General features: G+C 39.0%; 1 protein-coding gene across 1 annotated transcript; it reads right to left on the bottom strand.

Annotated features, from left to right (window-relative positions):
• Positions 1 to 28: 28 nt before the first annotated feature.
• On the bottom strand, positions 29 to 18,679 carry LOC139945871 (general transcription and DNA repair factor IIH helicase subunit XPD-like). The gene is made up of 22 exons (XM_071943404.1): positions 18,550 to 18,679; positions 17,884 to 17,983; positions 17,027 to 17,167; positions 15,927 to 16,040; positions 15,444 to 15,560; positions 14,618 to 14,734; positions 13,637 to 13,760; positions 12,913 to 13,009; positions 10,219 to 10,352; positions 9,238 to 9,406; positions 8,670 to 8,788; positions 8,371 to 8,440; positions 7,044 to 7,113; positions 6,791 to 6,892; positions 6,207 to 6,270; positions 5,539 to 5,630; positions 4,920 to 5,042; positions 4,456 to 4,528; positions 3,666 to 3,820; positions 3,196 to 3,255; positions 2,021 to 2,164; positions 29 to 1,581 (listed from the first exon to the last, which is right to left on the bottom strand). Exons 1-22 carry the CDS (start codon positions 18,552 to 18,554, stop codon positions 1,489 to 1,491), a joined length of 2,283 nt encoding a protein of 760 aa, XP_071799505.1. The 5' UTR covers positions 18,555 to 18,679; the 3' UTR covers positions 29 to 1,488.
• Between the last annotated feature and the right edge of the window lie 97 nt (positions 18,680 to 18,776).

Genomic DNA, 18,776 nt, shown 5'->3' on the forward strand with positions numbered 1-18,776 from the left:
GTGCAAATAAAGACACCAAATCAATAATACAATACTCTCATTTTATTGTGAAAATACAACTGTACAATTCAACTGCATTAGCTGAGATGGTTTATCAAGTATAAAATGCCAAAAAGTAGAAACAGTAAACAAGTTGTACGGAAATCCTCAGACACTAGCTTTATTATTTACACTTGTTTTTAACTTAAAGGGAGGGTACACCTTTGGTTATTATTCCAAACATTTATGATAACAACTTACCTAGTACAGAACTTGAGAACTATTGATTGCAAAACATTGTTAGAAATGGCAATCTTTGAATGTAGTTTTAGAAAAAGGGTCGAGTTTTTCACCAAATTTGTTGAAAACACCGCGCCATGGGAGGTATTTAATTTAATTTAAAATTTACAGAAAGTATTGAATTTGGTTAAAATATCAACAATGGAAAGGTCTATTTGGCAGTGAATCAAGCGACTTTGGCTATGGCTATGGCTGATGGCTGCAACAACGACCTTCCTTTTGCGCTCCAGTAACAGCCAATGACATAGCCATTAATTCGTCCAGAGGCCTACTTAATATACAGTTGCTTAAAGCACCAACAACCCAAAGAAAATATCCCTACTTTTTTTACTTGGATTTGTGAGTATTGTTTTATAGCAGGCATGATATCTGGTCCTTGAAAAATAGTTTGCTCTAATTAAAGGCAGTGGACACTATTGGTAATTGTCAAAGACCAGTCCTCTCACTTGGCGTATCTCAACATATGCATAAAATAACACACTTGTGAAAATTTGAGCTTGATTGGTCATCGGAGTTGCGAGATAACTATGAAAGAAAAAAACACCCTTGTCACACAAAGTTGTGTGCTTTCATATGCTTGATTTCGAGACCTAAAATTCTAAACTTGAGGTCTCGAAATCAAATTCGTGGAAAATTACTTCTCTCTCGAAAACTATGTCACTTCAGAGGGAGCCGTTTCTCACAATGTTTTATACCATCAACCTCTCCCCATTACTCGTCACCAAGAAAGGTTTTATGCTAATAATTATTTTGAGTAATTACCAACAGTGTCCACTGCCTTTAACACTTCAGCCAGGCTATTTTATCACAATTTTTCAGATTTTTCCAAGAGCAAAAGAATCAGAAAATCAGACTAAAGTAGGTAGAATACCAACTTCATGGATCTGCATACTGCCAAATTCTGTGCTTACGATCACCATTCTCTACTGTGCAAGCGCTGAATTTCTGTGCGGTTTGCTTTCGTTAAGCAGAGTCGTGAAATTGGGCCCATTGCTGTTTTTTAGAAAATCTCTTCCAGGTGTTAAGAGACGAGAGCTATCGATATGGCGCGCTGGGTAGCGAGGCTGCTAAATCCTTAACCACTGCAGCCTCTTGATTCACATTTAAATAAACATGGTTTGTTAACAGACAACCCATTCCTAGCGCCATCAAAACTGGATAAACCAAAGAAAGAATACAAAGGCACAAAGTGTGGCATCTTTAGGCATTTCAAACTTGATGAGCTGTCTGCTCCACTTTCTTTCGCATCTCTTCCGATTCTAACTGCTCCAAGGTAAGCAGAGACAATCCCAGTTGATCTTCCTGTGAGAGAGATAGGCAAGTCAGAAATGTCATAATTAGTGCGGAGTGTTGATTTATAATGGTTTAGGTTAGCTAGGTGGAGAAAAAAAGAAAGTTCAATGTGCAATGTTCAATCTAGAGGTTGCCTAGGCCGTGTGCAAGCCTTACTTAATCAAATTTTTTGCATTCTATTTTTGTGCCTACAGCTTTTCTTCTCCTTTTTAAGTCCAGGTGTTGTTTTTTGGGGTAATTTTTAACAATAATGAATGTAAACACGCCAATTTAAGTCTTTTTAACTTCTGTCGTGTATTTTGTAATATTTTTTAATAAACATTATTTAAGAAAATTGAATTGAAATTGAATTGATATATGCAAAGTTTTGGAAGTCAATGGGCAGGCAACAGCACTCTGACAACTGCAACAACTTGAAACTACTCATTTTATAAGAAAAACGACTTACCCTGCTGAAAGGCTGGGCCATATGCCTCAAGAATCTCTTGCTGACTTGTATAGCTTCATCTGTGGACAAGTTTAGCACACTGTCTTTCAGATGCTCCTGGATCCACTTTGGCAGTTTACCTCTTTTGTCAATTCTGGAAAAACGCTGGGGGAAAAACAATTGTAGGCAATTATTAATTTACTTCTAGGACAAACTTCAATAGAAATAGTATATACAAAGGTGAGCTTGTACAAAACCTAATGAACACCACATGACTTACTACATAATACTTTGCATAAGACACTATGTTTATGTTGTATATAATAATAATAAAAGTGGCTTTTTATATAGTGCTCAAATCTGTCACCATGACGTGTCCAGCCCTCTAAAACCCAACCCGGGCAAACCTTGTATCTGGTCGGGTTGCGACGCATACTTTTGGAGGATCGTAAAAGAAGAAAATCAGCTGGGAGTTCGGGGGATTAAGATTGTTATGTTAGTGTGTTTACTTAAGGACCCTCCACAAGTATGTGTCAGACTAGCAAGGTTTTTTAAAGGGCTGGACACGTCATGACTCAGTGACGCTCCAATACTATCTGACTATTACCCTTGGTCACTGGGCCATTTTGTTCACTCATTAAACCACCTCAGCACCCTTGGGATTCAAGTATATTCAGCCCATCAAGCTAATTCAGTAACAAGAAACCATCTCTACCCTCAAAGGTACCCATTTATCCCTGGGTATGTCAAGGAGCAATTATAGTAAAGTGTCTAGCTCCAAGGACACACTATTGGACTTAATGTTTTACTGACTCATGATACGAAATGAAGTGCAAACTTCCAGGATCAAACAATTGGGCAATATCAGTTATGCATCCACAGAGAACTTGAGAATTGTCTTCACATAGATCCGATGCAAGTCAGCCGACAAGGCAAATAACACAACATTTCCATAAGCCTTTTTGAGGTATGGCGGACATTACAATGCTACAACACTGTAAAGCTGTGGTAAACTTGTGCATATTGACCATAGAAATAGAACGTATGTTGTTCAGTGAAGTGCGCATTTCAGGCGACGCGGCGTTTACGCGTAAACCTAATGACCACAAACATGGTGAGCGTGGCATCAGTTGCGGCGTGTGACGCGCGCGTATCACGTCCGCCATACCTCAAAAAGGCTTATGACAAAGACTTACTTTATCAGCAAATATCATGATACCATAGTCAGTCTTGCCTCTCATTGCTCGGCCAACACACTGGAAAAAAACAAAGAAGAAAATCCAAATGCAATTTACTATTTCTCATACCTTTGAGCACCCAAAATGGGGCTTAGCGGAAAAAGGTTACCGACCTGAATACAATGTGATTGTACACTCCTTGAGATTTATTCTCTGCTAATCTTTGCCTAGCAAAAATATCTGCTTAGTAAAGGTGCAGCTTCCACAGTCTTGGAAATGAAAATGGACCCTGGTTAAAATGGAACTAAAAGGCTCAACAAAAAGGGAAAATTTGAGACTTGTCAGGACACTAGGTGGCAGCAGACTTACAGGGTAAGTTCTTATCATTCTTTGTTTGAAACCAATCAATATTTGTATACTATTTCTCAGAGGGTTAACACGATTGTATACATGTACTTTAACAAAACGACCAACTGGTTAATACGTACCTGCGCTGCATGCCTCATGGCATCAAACGTCAGAAAGTCATTCTCCCGAATCTGAAACTGATCTCTGAGATACTCAAGCCGAGCCTTAAGGATCCGAGACTGAGTGTAGACATATGGAATACCAAACATGACTACAGCTCGCCCGTAGTGATGATCTGTAATGTGCAAAAAAAAAAAAAAAATTTTCATTCAATTTTAAGATATATATATTGCCATACCAACAGGGAAAAAAAATTACAATAACAATATAGAACACAGTAAGAGGAGAATTGGAAATGGGGGCATAACCAGACAAGCCAAAGTTTGTGGTAGACATGCCCAGACAAACAAAAAACACAAATGAACTAACATGCACATTGACAAGTATAAGGAGAGTAGGTAAGATATTTGACTAAGACAGATTGGACTCTATGTGAACTTAAGTGTCTTCAGAGGGTTGCAACTTATAACAATTCATAGGACTAAGCGTAGGGGTTCCATTAACAATAACATTGGGTATAAATGTAAAACAGAGAAACCACAATAAATATTGAAAACATCTGAGATTAGAGATACAGTACAACAAATGGCAAATTGTGAAACTTGTTTGGACGGTAATATCGATGCATATTGCACCATGGCTCTTTATCGAATGGTACATAGTTGTTGTGTTTGTGAAAACAGACAAAGGATTGCAACAGATTGTTCACTTTAAATGTGAACTTTAACAAGCATAGTAATTCTGAGAATTAACAGAGTATAAACTTTAACACAAATATAAAGAAAACAGAAAAGATGTATATTCACTAACCAAAATCAATTCCCTCCGAGACTTTCCCTCTAGCTACAGACAGAAGGACAGCTCCTCTTCCATTCTCGCATGCCTAGAAGAATTGAGAATTCAAGGAAAAATACAAAATAAATATTGAAGAGTATTAACTAGTGGGCATCCATCATCATCATCTAGGTCTATCAGCAACATCTGTGATAGAGACAGTCAGTGGGTGGTGTCTAATTTAGGACATTCACGCAGCTATACAACAATTTCATCTTTCAAGAGAAAACTGAAGAATTTTTTTTTCAAACTGAACTGATTTCCACTTATTGACATTCTTCAGCATGACACAGTTTTAATGCCTTTTTACGCATGTTCTGGGGCCAGATTTCATGTGGCTTTAGAAGTGATTTCAGATGCTAATAGTAAACTATGGCTCTTAACAATTAACATTGTAATTGAGTCAGGGTTGATTTTTGGAGGTAGGAAGAAACATTTACCTTGTAATAGTTTTGTAGAGCAACGCTGGTCTCTGCAGCATCTTGCGTCTCAATAAACAGAAGTTTGTTCTTCTGTATGTTGTCAATGATACCTTGCTCGTACCAACTGGCAACAATGTTCTCCTACAAAATCAAAAGAGAGACAAAGATAACATTATGGGTCTTAACAATTGGGTCTCTGAAATATGACACTGTTATTACTTCAATCACATCTGCTTAACTACAGAACGTATTCCCTGTTGCAAACGCTGTTGACCTATCTGGTATAATTGTATGCAAGACAATTGTTCAAGTGAATGGCCACAAAGGCCAGACATATATGTTTTTGTACCTATGTCTCCCTCCTCCGATCCCATATTGAAAAGGCCTAAAATGCCATCAGCAGCTTAGTATCAAGAAGTTACTGGAAGGAGAAAGGAGTAAAGCCCGGTTCATACTTCCTGCGAAAGCGAAAAGATGTCACAAATTTGCACTGAATACTTCGCTTTAGTTGACTTGTGCTCAACTACCACGAAACATTCACTACGAAACATTCACTGACATCAACATTGTTATCAAATTCGTATTCGCAGGAAGTATGAACCAAGCTTTAGAAATGTGTTTGAGGGCAGCTATTTACCATGTAACTGTAGCTGGTAAAGAAGCATACCATACCATCTGGGACTATTTTGGATAGCTCCACTAGCAAATTGCCATAGTTACGAATAACAGCTGTCAAAAAAGAGAAGAGGAAATGGAATTAAGCAAACTGCATTACAAAGTACAAATACTTTCACGTATCAAATACACTCCCTTTTAAGATTAAAAGGTAGGGTCCTAATTTGTTACTGACCCATAATGATTGTGTAATTTTTATCTGAAGGCTCACTTGTTATAAAGATTGTAATGATAGTAAGCAACCTGCACAATTCTTTCGTCTGAAGTGCCTTCCTTGATTAGAAAAGTATGTCAAAAAGTTGAGTCTTCAAATATCACCATCAGGCAATTTTTGGCATGTTTGGAGATTAAAATGTCTGCGATCTTCTTTTGTAAGTTGCTGTGGCTAGAGATGTGCTTGGTGCCCACTGTCACATCGCTAAACGTGGATGGATTTGATGTAATGTACTTTATGAAATTACTGTGACAGTTTTTGCTGTAAACACTGTATTCAGCTAAATTTTTGAAAGGTGCTTTTAATTATAACTTAATTGATAACTTGGGCTATAAGTCAGCATTTCATTGACAAAAACCAATCTGTGTTTCTCAAAACAGAATAACAAGATTTTCTTTCAATTAATGGAAACTCACCAATATCTTCCCTGGTTTCAAACTTGGAGGACATGGTAACTTGGTCATTGCCTTTTGCCACAATCTAGAAATCACAATCAGCATTGAAAGGTGAAACATCTCAATTTAATTTATATCCATGGAACAGCTTCAAACTTTATTTCAACATTTCGGTCCATTTTGTCACTAACTATATTCTGGAAACAGGCTGTCAGAAGCTATGAATTATTTAACTTCCGTGTAGACAGGGATCACAACAAAAATTATGATACAACCTAGCAAGCAGCAGCCAGGGGGATGCAACCACAAGGAAAATTGGATGACAAATGTTACTAAAAGAGGCTTGCGGTAACACCATGTGAATATCTCTTCTTGAGTAGTAGTGGTTCTGAAACAGAAACGACTCAACGCTTCGATCAGTATGCTCTGATCGTCTCCAGCAAAATGCTGGACTCTGTTGCTGAACACTGCTTACATGTATGTCACTATATGTACTGCCTTGTAGGAGATAAGCTGGTCCCTGGGCTTGGCTCGGTGTTGCCCAAAGGAGGGAACATGCAAAGTTTCAAACCCCACCTATGACAAATATGACATTTTAAACTCACCATTGGGGAGATGCAGGGCCGTGCGAGTGTCATTGTGAAGGATGACATGGTAACGGGTCGAAAGTCTAAAATCTTTGGGTACATATCTAATGGAGACAGCGTCTGCAAACAGTGGTAAAACAAAATTCACTATTGAGAAAACAAACGAGTGGGTTTAACATATGAGAGGTGTACACTATGCAAAGGTTTATGGAGCTTCAAAAGGGACATAGGTGACCAAAAATATCTGGGACAACGTGTCTCTTATATTTACCCCTGAAGTAATGACGACAGACTGGAACCGATCAAACACTGGCTTGATTGCAATGGATGCATCCATACAACTGTAGGTAAAGATAACAGGTAATAAAATCAATGAAGAGCAAAGTTAACATCAAACAAAAAGTAGAATGACACTTGGTGGATTGTTGCCATAGGGATCTTGCTTACATGACTAAATATCAGAGCTTGGTACTTTAAAGCCATTCGGTACAGTAATTCCACAGATTTACAAATAACTTACAGGGTTTACAGAAGGTAATAGTGAAAGACTTCTCTTGAAATATTATTCCATGAAATGCTTTACTTTTTGAGAACACATTAAAACAATATCAATTCTCAATAGCGAGAATTACGGATTTATTTTAAACACATGTCATGACACGGCGAAACGTGCGGAAACAAGGGTGGGTTTTCCCGTTATTTTCTCCCGACTCCGATGACCGATTGAGCCTAAATGTTCACAGGTCTGTTATTTGATATAGAAGTTGTGATACATGAAGTGTGGGCCTTGGACAATACTGTTAACCGAAAGTGTCCAATGGCTTTAAAGGGAAGGTACACTATTGGTAATTGTCAAAGACCAGTCTTCTCACTTGGTGTATCCCAACATAAGCATAAAATAGCAAGCCTGTGAAAATTTGAGCTAAATTGGTCATCGAAGTTGCGAGAAAGTGATGAGAGAAAAAACACCCTTGTTGGACGAATTTGTGTGCTTATAGATAGGAATAAAAGACTTCTGGCTAGAAGTCTTTTAATTTTTTAGTGAGAAATTACCTCTTTCTCAAAATCTATGCTACTTCAGAGGGAGCCGTTTCTCACAATGTTTTATACTATCAGCAGCTCTCCAATGCTCGTTACCAAGTCAGGTTTTATTAAGTTTTAATATTTGTTTTGAGTAATTGCCAAACCTGTACCTTCCCTTTAATACTGGGTTCTTATATAGCGCTTCATCACACCCCTAGGGGCATATCAAAGCACTCAGAGGTTTTTTTTCAAGATATGTGGAGCTACATTTTCAAATATGAGACCTGTTCCTTAAGAGCATCATGAAATGGTTTACAAGGTGTTGTGGCAAATATGCTGCCGACCCAGGAACACCGTGCGAACCCCTTCCCTTTACGATAATAATAATTACAATAAGACATTTGTAAAGTGCACTAGATTCTTGTATGTCCATTTCACAACACACGGTACCAACACGCGTACCTGTGTGTGAAACTTACCAATGTTGTGCACACCCTAAGCACAAAAACAATATCTGCAATTTTTGTTTTCTTTTCCATAAGTGCACTGTTAAAAGTAAGCCATAAGAAGTTTACCTAAAATGTAGAACTGGATTTGGGATGGTTGGAGTCTTGTCATCAAATGGTTCAATGATTAAGCTGAAACCTGGAAAGTAGAAAAAGATCAAACCAAATTAAAAAATATCTAGGGCAACAAACTAAATTCAAGCAGCAAGTTCAGATACTGCTGACAAAATAACATAATATCAAGTAAACGTACATATTTTTAGTAGATTACAAACGTGTCAAAACCCATGTGAAAAACCTTGATGAGGCAACAAAAATTGACTTTAGGAATATAACTTGATGTTTTACAATATCATGAATTCTTGTACCTTTTGTGTAGGTGCTGACCAGAGTGGCAAAGTTGGCTACTAAGGTCAAAGGTGACATTTCCTGAATAGCCGTTACCTCTAAGGTACGTAGGAGAGAGTGTAACCTCTCGGCACAAAACCTGTATAAATGAAACATTCATTTGTTTTATTATTCTGACTCTTTTATCTGGATAAATATTCTCAACACTCTTGTTAGAGCTAAAGGAGAAGAGATGTTGTTTTTGCTCGCTAAGGTGGGTTGCAATGGCTCCTTTAAAGGTCGTATTGTCCGTGATGGATATGTATCTGGTGGTACTGCGTTCCAGTCTTTTACTGTTTGGGGGAAAGTATGAATATTTTAAGCAGTCTTTGTTGTGCAACAGCATTTAATATAGCTTCCTATGGTTGTGAGTCCTGGAAAATGACCAGGACCAATTGGGAAAAGGTTCAATCATACCAATGACAAATGGGTTCATCAATTGTCAAACGAGTGAATAACTAAAACAAACAATCCATCAACCAGAGTCAATATTGGAGCATTGCCCTGATGGCATTAACCATCATAGCCTGTAACCCATACACCCCATACCTCAGTGGCTTTCTCTCGATGCACACTTTTCCATATATATCTTTCAGGAAGGCTGGGGGACTCTCCGCTATGACATGTTGCACTCTTAGTCGACTCTTCAGGTATTCCACAAACCGCCGAAGGAATGCAATAAAATGTTCTGCATTACGGATGTTACCCGGCACAGCCTCTGTATGAAAGGAAACAAATCAGAGATCACAGATCATTACCATGGGGCACCCATTTTTCTGAATGCCATTTAAAACAAAAGTAAAATATATCACAGAGCTTTACACTAGCCCGGCATACAAAAACCTGCTACGGCTGGTAAACACAATTTCTCAACCTGCACTGTGGGCTACTAACAACTGTGAATCCGCGATATTCATTTTCAGAACTTTTTGGAGCTTCTTGAGTAATTGTTTTCCTCTGAAAATATCGTTGCCACATCTAAGTAATGGACCCAAATTATGGACGGTTGTATGGCTTCTGAATGGCACCCTGAACAAAGATATTGACAAAATAGGAAGACCGCCAACATAGGGCTAGATAGCTGAGTTGGTAGAGCGTTGGCACGTTAATCCAGAGGTCGTTTGTTCGAGTCCCACTCTAGTTCAATTGTTCAACCCAAAATCATTTAAAATTCACCCAGTCAGTTTCCCTTGTGTTTTATATTGATAATGGGCCTTACGCGCATGCTAACATCTAAGAGGTAATGGAAAAGACACTGCTGTGTATGCACACAGCGCACAGGATGGTCCTTCATTTGACCTCCAGCCGAGGGCGCTCAACTCAAATAACATCATGTGCATAAGGGTTACAAATAAGCAGGAGACCATGGTACCTTTCCTTTTTTATCAATTTTGATTGTGTAATATTCTGTGATAATGTTTTTCATTAATCAAATTTTTTGTACTGAGGGCCTCCATGGAAAGCAGTGCTGGGCGCTGATTGGAGTTAACCCTCATTAAAGATGACGTAAATAAATAATAAATTGCTAACCTTCTAGAACAGCATCGGGTAATACTGGGTTAGCAAGTCGGGAATCGGTTTCTCTTGCATGGCTCGCATCTCTGAGTCCCTCTACAAGTCTCTGGTATTCTTGCTTCAATCTTGCTGCATCTGTCTCCTTAATTCTGTATAAAACAAAATGACAACATTTAGAAAATTTGTACTGATTTTGAAGTACCTAAAAGTCTTATTTTGATAGCTATACCGTAATTTTCGGATTATAAACCGCGGTTTATATATTGATTTTGACATTTTTTTGAACTCCTGCGGTTTATTCTCCGGGCGGCTTGTAAGCCGACGTATAAATATTTAAGAGAAAAACGGCATTTTTTAAAAGAAAGATCGTTCGTAAACTATTTTAATAATAATGTTTTTTTTCTTCAACGAGAACAAAAACCTGCCTGTGTGATGACAAAATCCTGTTGAAAATCCCACCACAATTGTATTCCGATCCGTGTTTCCTTTGTAAAACGTTTATCAACCGCCCTCAGCTCCCCCTCTCAGCGCAACTCGGGTTAGACTAGACTGGTACTATTTATCCTAGCGATCTGTACATGCTGACGTCAGACATTCAAGCTATACTCGTGTCTCAGCGAAATAGACTCGTCCCCTGTCTATTTATCCCACGATCTTTATATACTGACGTCAGACATCCAGGCTACACTCGTCGTGTCAGCCGGCCAGCGGTTTCTTCAGGTCAACCACGCACAGCAGAATGGTGAATGGACGTACGCAAAGAACTATGCCGCGCCGGGGGTCAAACAAAACGTTTTCAAACCGCCTGATTGTTGAGTCCAGTAACATTGGGAATTTTATTTCCAGGCGGCGCAAATATGATGGCGTAGCGCAACCCGTCGGCGAACATCGCTCAATACGGTGCCCCCCAACATCGGTTGTGCAATTTCGAGATTGAGCAGCGCAATTAACAGATTGCTAGCTTTACGAACTCGCATGTGTACATGTGCATAATGTGCACGCTGCAGGATACATTACTACACACACGCTACATCCGTCCGCCCGTCCGTCGTTGCAATATCTGTTGTGGATCCTCGTTGTGGGACTACAATAAAAGGGAGGGAGAAACAACCACTTTTCTTATTGAAAGACCCATTTCAACCTTATTTCCCGTCTACTCCGATGTTTAATAAAAGTGAATCCCCTGTCCTTATGATTACGCAAACAATAAGGTAGCGTATTTTGTTTCAACCGCTATACAATAAAAGTGAGGGAACAACTTTAGCCGTCCCCATTATTATTTCGTTTATATTTTATAAAGGAATTTTTTTAGGAGCTGTTTACATGTTTAAAAAATGTTCCTTTAAACATTGTAAACAGAAACAACAGTCATAGACAACTCTCGTTTGTGTTGTGGTACATGTAGCCCTGAAAAGGACTGTTTGGTTTTGGTTTGTCTATTTTCTATTTAAACAAAACGGAAGGCAAAGGATTCCTTGGATATAAATCTTCGCACTGTTTCTTTATCACTGCTTCTGCAGACGAATCCTATGTTGAAACGATAGTCAACGCACTGTCTGAAGTTAATTTTTATTGCAACACGATCTCACTTACCTACAAATAAAGTAGGATTTAACTTTGTCAATTTTTAAAACTGTTATTGGGTTTTTTCAGTATCACAATAATAAACGTATTTTCAGTTGTAACTTTCATCAATAATTATCCAACACAAACAATAATGTGGTCCCGCAAAGGGGGTGCTGCCAGCTTACAAAAAGAATACTATCCTATAATAGATCATTTCAATTACGATCAATAGTGTAAACTTCAATACATTTCTACGCAATTACGACGCAACTCCCACATTGCGGCAACTATACAAGACTGACTGATGTGCCGCCCGCCTGTCACTGCACATCGCCACAAAGAGGACCGCAAACAAGCACGGCCCCTTTGTGTGTACGCATGCGGTGATTGGCCGTTTGATGATTGGCCGTTGTTGATTGGCCGGTGATAGTTCCATTCATAAAATCTTGGCTCGACTTCGGACGGATCGAGTAGAGCGGCTGCCCATTGTACAACAAATAGCTTGAACGTCTGACCCACGCTTCGAGGCTCGGGGCGCAGTCTAATCAAACGTGGACAACTTTTGTCTACAGAGGGCGATGCGATGCAGGGCAAAGTTCAACTATATCTCGGTGTGCGTTGTCGACCGATCTTTGATTCACGGACAGTTTGTTCCTAAAGAAGTTCACAAAACATGGTCAACACAACCGATCATCAAATCGCAAATTCTTGAAAAGGGTTGTTGATGGAAACAAAGTATAACTCAGGACTGATAGTGTGAGATAAAAAAATCACCCGTAACGCGCGGCAGGTTTGCGTACTTCACTTCCGTGTTTTGAGGTTAGTTTTTTCATGTTTTTTATTTTTATTTTGGTCGCGGTTTATACGCCGCGCGGCATATACGCCGACACCTAAATATTTTTTTGTATATTTTGAGGAAGTGCGGTTTATACGCCGCGCGGTTTATAATCCGAAAATTACGGTAATTGAAATATAAGCTCTCAACTTTGAAAATATTTTTGTTGAGGATTGGTATAAACTCTATCATCAGTAAACTTTTACAATAAAAATTACTCTTTCTCTATTTATAAATTCTGTTCTTTGTCTTTAGATATCAGTCAAAAAATAGAGTTGTTGAATTGTAAAGGAAAAAATAGTTAGTACCTGTCAATTTGTCTCTTAATTGCATCCAGGTTACTCTGACTTTTCTCAAGAGTCCGTCTTGTGATGTGGACACTCAAAGAATCTATGCAGACATTATCTGTCAAATAATTAACAAAAATTAATAAAATGGTGACTTGTCATTTACAGAGCATATAGTTGTTGGAAAGGAAAGTGGGGGGGAGGGGGTGTGCAGTCTAAGCCCAGCCAATCATGGTGTCCTGCATGACACACTTAAAGGCACTGGACACTCTTGGAGTGCGTTTTGGCGGCTGTAACCAATAATTGTTTCTGAGGTCATAACCAAAACGGTAACCGAGCTCACAACTCAGATATTGTTCAGGTTGAACAGCAGAACCAACGACCAACAACCGAAACAGTTTTTGGTTGGGGTCGCCAAAACGCACTCCTGGTAATTACTCAAAACAATTGTTAGCATACAAACTTACTTGGTAACGAGCAATGGAGAGCTGTTGATAGTATAAAACATTGTGAGAAACGGCTCTTTCTAAAGTAACATAGCCTGAAGCCTTTTATAAGGCTTTTTTATTTGGGTGTTTTTCCTTTCATTTTTCTCTTGCAACTTTGATGATTAATTGAGTCAACATTTTCACAGGTTTGTTATTTTATGCATTATGTTGGGATACACCAAGTGAGAATACTGATCTTTGACAATATTACTAAACATGTCTAGTGAGATGAGATTCAATAGTTGCATCTTGCTCACCTATGTTATGAGCTTCGTCAAAAACGACCACAGATTTCTTGGACAGCTCCTTGGAGACCATCTCAGCAATCTTGGGATCCAAGAGGTAGTGGTAACTATAGACAACGATGTTGGCATGGTATATCTACAGAGGTTAAAAAAAAAACATTATTAATAATAGCAGTAACTAGTTCTTATATAGCACATTTCTCAATAACGTCTCAATGTGCTTTACTTTAGTGCCCTGGTCATTTGGCCAATAACATTCCTTTAACCTTTCTCAGCTCCCTGTGAGCATACAGCCCTGAGCTGTTGTGGCGCTCCGGTGGCTTTTTCAAACACAATATCAACCTCGACCCTCGCAGGTACCCATTTATACACCTGGGTGAAGAGAAGCAACTATAGCAAACCCTTCTTGTTCAAGGACATAAGTGACATGACCAGGATTCGAACCCACACTCCAATGATTCAACCACCAGAACTTAAATTTGATGCTCTTAACCACTTGGGCACGACACCCAAATATGAGAGATTGCCTTACATCACAAGGCTGGACAGCCACTTCAAGGTGAGGGCTACACTTAAGAATATGGGCATCGACCCAAATCAACTGCCACCAGAGGCATGTTGCCACCTACTCCTGGGGCTGAAAAAGGGCTCCCCTTTCACAGTCCGTGAGAATGGTGAGAATGTAGGACATGGGTATCATCCACTAGGAGCCTGAATGGTAGAGCAGAATGAACTACCTTCCAAAAAATTTTTCGAAGCAATAATGGTTAAGTGCCTTACTCAAGGGCAAAGGTGTCCTGACCGGGATACGACCCCACACCCAGGCCCAGCTGCTAATAACACTGAGCTTGGGTCCAATGAATTAGACCACTCAGTCATGACACGCCCTCAACATTATCGATGCCCCACTCTTCGGGGATAGGCTGCCCACCTTGGAATGGCACCCACACGCCTCCCCCCCATGCCTCCCCCACCCCTACCAGGAATACTCACAGCGTGTCTTGCCATAAAATACGGGCACCATCCACTTTCACGACCGGCGTCTTTGAGGTCATCCAGACTGTAGACTCCAGCGGCCATTGGGATTTCTTTGCCGTGGGAATCAAACTCCTGAAAATGAAAGGTGCTTACAATGGTGGAAAATATCTATTACCCACATAATTCAAACAGTTTAGGGAACTTTGGGTTCCTGTGTATAAAGCTTTTGGAAAACATGTAAAGAAAACAAAACTGCACACTTTAACTGGTTAACTCTGGAAGACGTGTATGCATAAAACTGGTTTTTTGGTTTTTTTTTCCAGGGATGCCAGTGCATACATGCCAGTGCATTCCATTGTGTAGTGAACACTCACCATGTTACACTCTGTTTGCCCAGCAGCAAAAAAAAGGACAAAAGGTCCTGGATGTCATGCTCAAAATCTTCTTTTTCCCAGGGGTTAGTGTAAAATTCCCAAATCAGCACCTTCGTACACTAGTTGGACAAATGAGGACTACAAGAGATCTGCCACCATCGTATTTGACATAGGATGCAAATTTATGCACAATGCCAGCATTCATGGCCGATTACCAGGCTAGGGTTTGAAATAATCAGGGTGAACGCATACCACTTTTTCTTGAAAAAAAAAATAACCCTGGGTGAACATTTGTTGTCTTTACTTTGTCGAGTCATGGTTTCTTTGTGACAATGATTCTCCACAAAAAAAAAATCAGAAATTTCAAAAAATAACCCTGCAGGAGCACTGAAAAGTATGAAATACAGGGCCTAATGTTCAAATACTTGTAAGAAATACACAACAGCACCACAACAAATTATACATACCTCAAATAATGAACACACTTTCACTGTTGGGTCGTAGTTGTGTTTCTCACGTACAAACGATGCCGTTAACTCGTGACACTTCAGGTCGACCAGCTTGCCTGTACTCTCTTTACTCACCTGCAAGGGTTAATATATTCAATGCAATTTGAAGAAGCACATTGTTTTATACTGTAAACAGCTCTCAATTGATTGTAACTTTTTTCTGCTAACAATTATTTTGAGTAATTACCAAAGGTGTCCAGTGCCTTTAAGTACATTTCTTGATCAATAGGACCCTATTCACAATGCACAGCGTACATACAAGCATGTCTCTTGTGCGCCATTTTGTGTGTCAAATTTTTGACAAAAGGATCGTTCACAAGTTTACACGCCTCTGAAAAAATGTGCATCTACCGTTTCTGCCTTTTTTGGGGGGTCAATTCCTTTTGAGCATGTTTTGAAACACAAAATGGCGGAGACATTGTGAATAGGGTCGTTACCCACCTGTGGATGGACACACATATTTTTTCTGGAGCTAAGTACCAAGCCAAGGATGTTGCAAGGTTCACCAGTTTCCTTCTCGTAATACTCTGCGAGTCCCTTTAATTCTTCAATAACCTACACACAAAAAAAACCATCAAGTGACAGTCAATAGTTAGTTTCGTCTCGTGAATAATAACAGTTCTTTTGACAGAAAGTTGAAGCTGTGAAGATCCATGTTTGGAGGTCTAGGACTGGTAAAAGCCATACAGAATAAAAACGAATTGAACAGTAAAAAATGTTTTGACTAAGCCAAACACCTAAAATTTAGACTATAAGTTGCAAGGTTCACCGTTTCCATCTCATAATACTCTGGGAGTTCCTTTAATTCTTCAATAACCTACACACAAAAAAACCTCAAGTGACAGTCAATAGTGAGATTCATCTTCAAAGTGTGTATTGGTTATATGAGATAAGTGGCTAGGTGATGTGACTCCTTCTATTTTTCCTCCATGGTTTCATCTTGTAAATAACAGTTTTTTTGACAAACAGTTTATAGCTGTGAAGGTCCATGTAATGACAATAATAATAATAACAATATCAAAGTCTTATATAGCGCACGTATCTACCAAACAAGGTACTCAAGGCGCTGGGTATATACTAACTTTCAGAAAGATTGGTTATTGCAGTGATGAATTCTGAGACCCAACTATGTGGCACCTTATGGGTTAACAAGGTGCTTACAGTAGCCACAGCCAGGAACACCAGGGCGAACCTCTTCTCTTTTCGATAAGTGCACTGGCCATTCTTTTACATGCGTGCACAACACATGGGACCAATGGCTTTGCAACCCATCCGAAGGACGAAGCAATGGTTAAGTGTCTTGCTTAAGGACACAAGTGTCATGGCTGGGGATTCAAACCTACACTCTGCTGATCAGAAACACCTGAGTTTGAATTCGGTGCTCTTAACTGCTCGGCCACGACTCTTCCAACAAATGTAGAAAACAAACCCATGTAGAAAATAAATCCTTGGGCATTGGCCTACTACTCAAATGAGACTTGAACCCATGACCACCAACTTCAGGTTACTGTAAACAAAAAGCCTCACGTCATAATACAGACCTTTTCAATTTCTGGTACTGTTCTTGAACAGTAGATGAGCTTGTTTAAATCTGATGGGTTGTTCTTCAAGTAAGCAACAATGAGCGACAACAGAGATACCGTCTTACCAGTGCCTGAAGGCATCTCAAGGACACAATGACCCTAAACAATGGAGAGAAAAAAACAGACAATGTTATAAAGGAACGTTACAGAATTGGTAAGAAAAAAACTTGTCTAAAATCACAGATTCACATAAAACTTACACGGTCTAGTAATGATGATGATAGTAGAAAGCATCCCATGAAATATTTCTCTCTTAAAAGTCATAATATTTAATGAGAAATATAAACAAACTAATTTCACAAATGTTTAAAGCCATTGGACCCTTTCGGTTCAGAAAAAAAAAAAAAAAGTTCACAGATTTACAAATAACTTACAGGGTTTACAGAAGGCAATGGTGAAAGACTTCTCTTGAAATATTATTCCATGAAATGCTTTACTTTTTGAGAAAACAGCAAAACAATATAAATTCTCTTTAACGAGAATTACGGATTTATTTTAAACACATGTCATGACACGGCGAAACGCGCGGAAACAAGGGTGGGTTTTTCCGTTGTTTTCTCCCGACTCCGATGACCGATTGAGCCTAAATTTTCACAGGTTTGTTATTTGATATAGAAGTTGTGGTACACAAAGTGTGGGCCTTGGACAACACTGTTTACCAAAAGGGTCCAATGGCTTTAATAATTTAATTAAGAAAAAGACAAATTAAAGTAAACAAATATATGAATTAAATTTATATATTTGTTGACTATAACTTGTCTTTTTCTAATTACTTCAACAGTTACAGTAGAGACAGTTTTAGGTCCCAGTTTTACCTTGGCATCTAGTGCACGTTTCAGTTCCAGCATGTAGGTATATTGTTCTGGATAGATATAGTCATATGGGAAGTATACCAACAAACCATCCACATTCAACCTGCAAAGAGTCAATTCATTAGATTAGATATTATTAATTGTTTTTTGCAAGTCAATCAAGAATTCACCGGTGTGTAACATAACTTTGAAATTAGTTTCTGAATCTAAATCATATTAAGTCGGCTGGCTGGGCATCCGGAAAAGTTTCCGTATGGCGCCACCACTTTTTCACTCGATATGAATCTAATTTACCTCAATGAGATATCCCTTTTTGTAAAAATGAGTGAGATATCCCTTTTTATAAAAATGAGTGAAAAAGTGGTGGCGCCATACGGAAAGTTATCCGAGCATCCTAATGGAAACATCACACCAACTTGGGTTACTGAGTTTTGAAGACACTTTTTTAACTTTCTACTGTTCATAATCATCATTCTTAGCTCTATAAAGAAATGGGATGGACGTGTGGCTACACAATCATGACAATTGTCAATTGTCAATTGAATTGGGCCCCAATTCAATTGACAACTCAATTTGGGGCTATCCATCCTTCCTCCTCACTCATCATGCAAATAAAACGCATTTAAATTATTAACGACGAAATTCGCAATCAGTTAAATGAAAACTCACTTCATAGCTGCAGAATGATATGACCAGTAAACCAGATCTCCGGTGGGATAGTGCAGTAAGTAACCTTTTTAGTTTTGAGAAGTAACTACCAAGTTGAAGTTCACGTCCCGTCCCGAGCACGCACATGCACCACCACAAAGTAAAATGTGATGTACGTGTTTTTTGTTGACAGCTCTTTGGTACAGTCGATTACCACATTGAGGGGAAGGTATTAGCAAGTATTATAA

The sequence above is a fragment of the Asterias amurensis genome, chromosome 1 (assembly GCF_032118995.1).
Source record: "Asterias amurensis chromosome 1, ASM3211899v1".
Classification (NCBI taxonomy): Eukaryota; Metazoa; Echinodermata; class Asteroidea; order Forcipulatida; family Asteriidae; genus Asterias; species Asterias amurensis.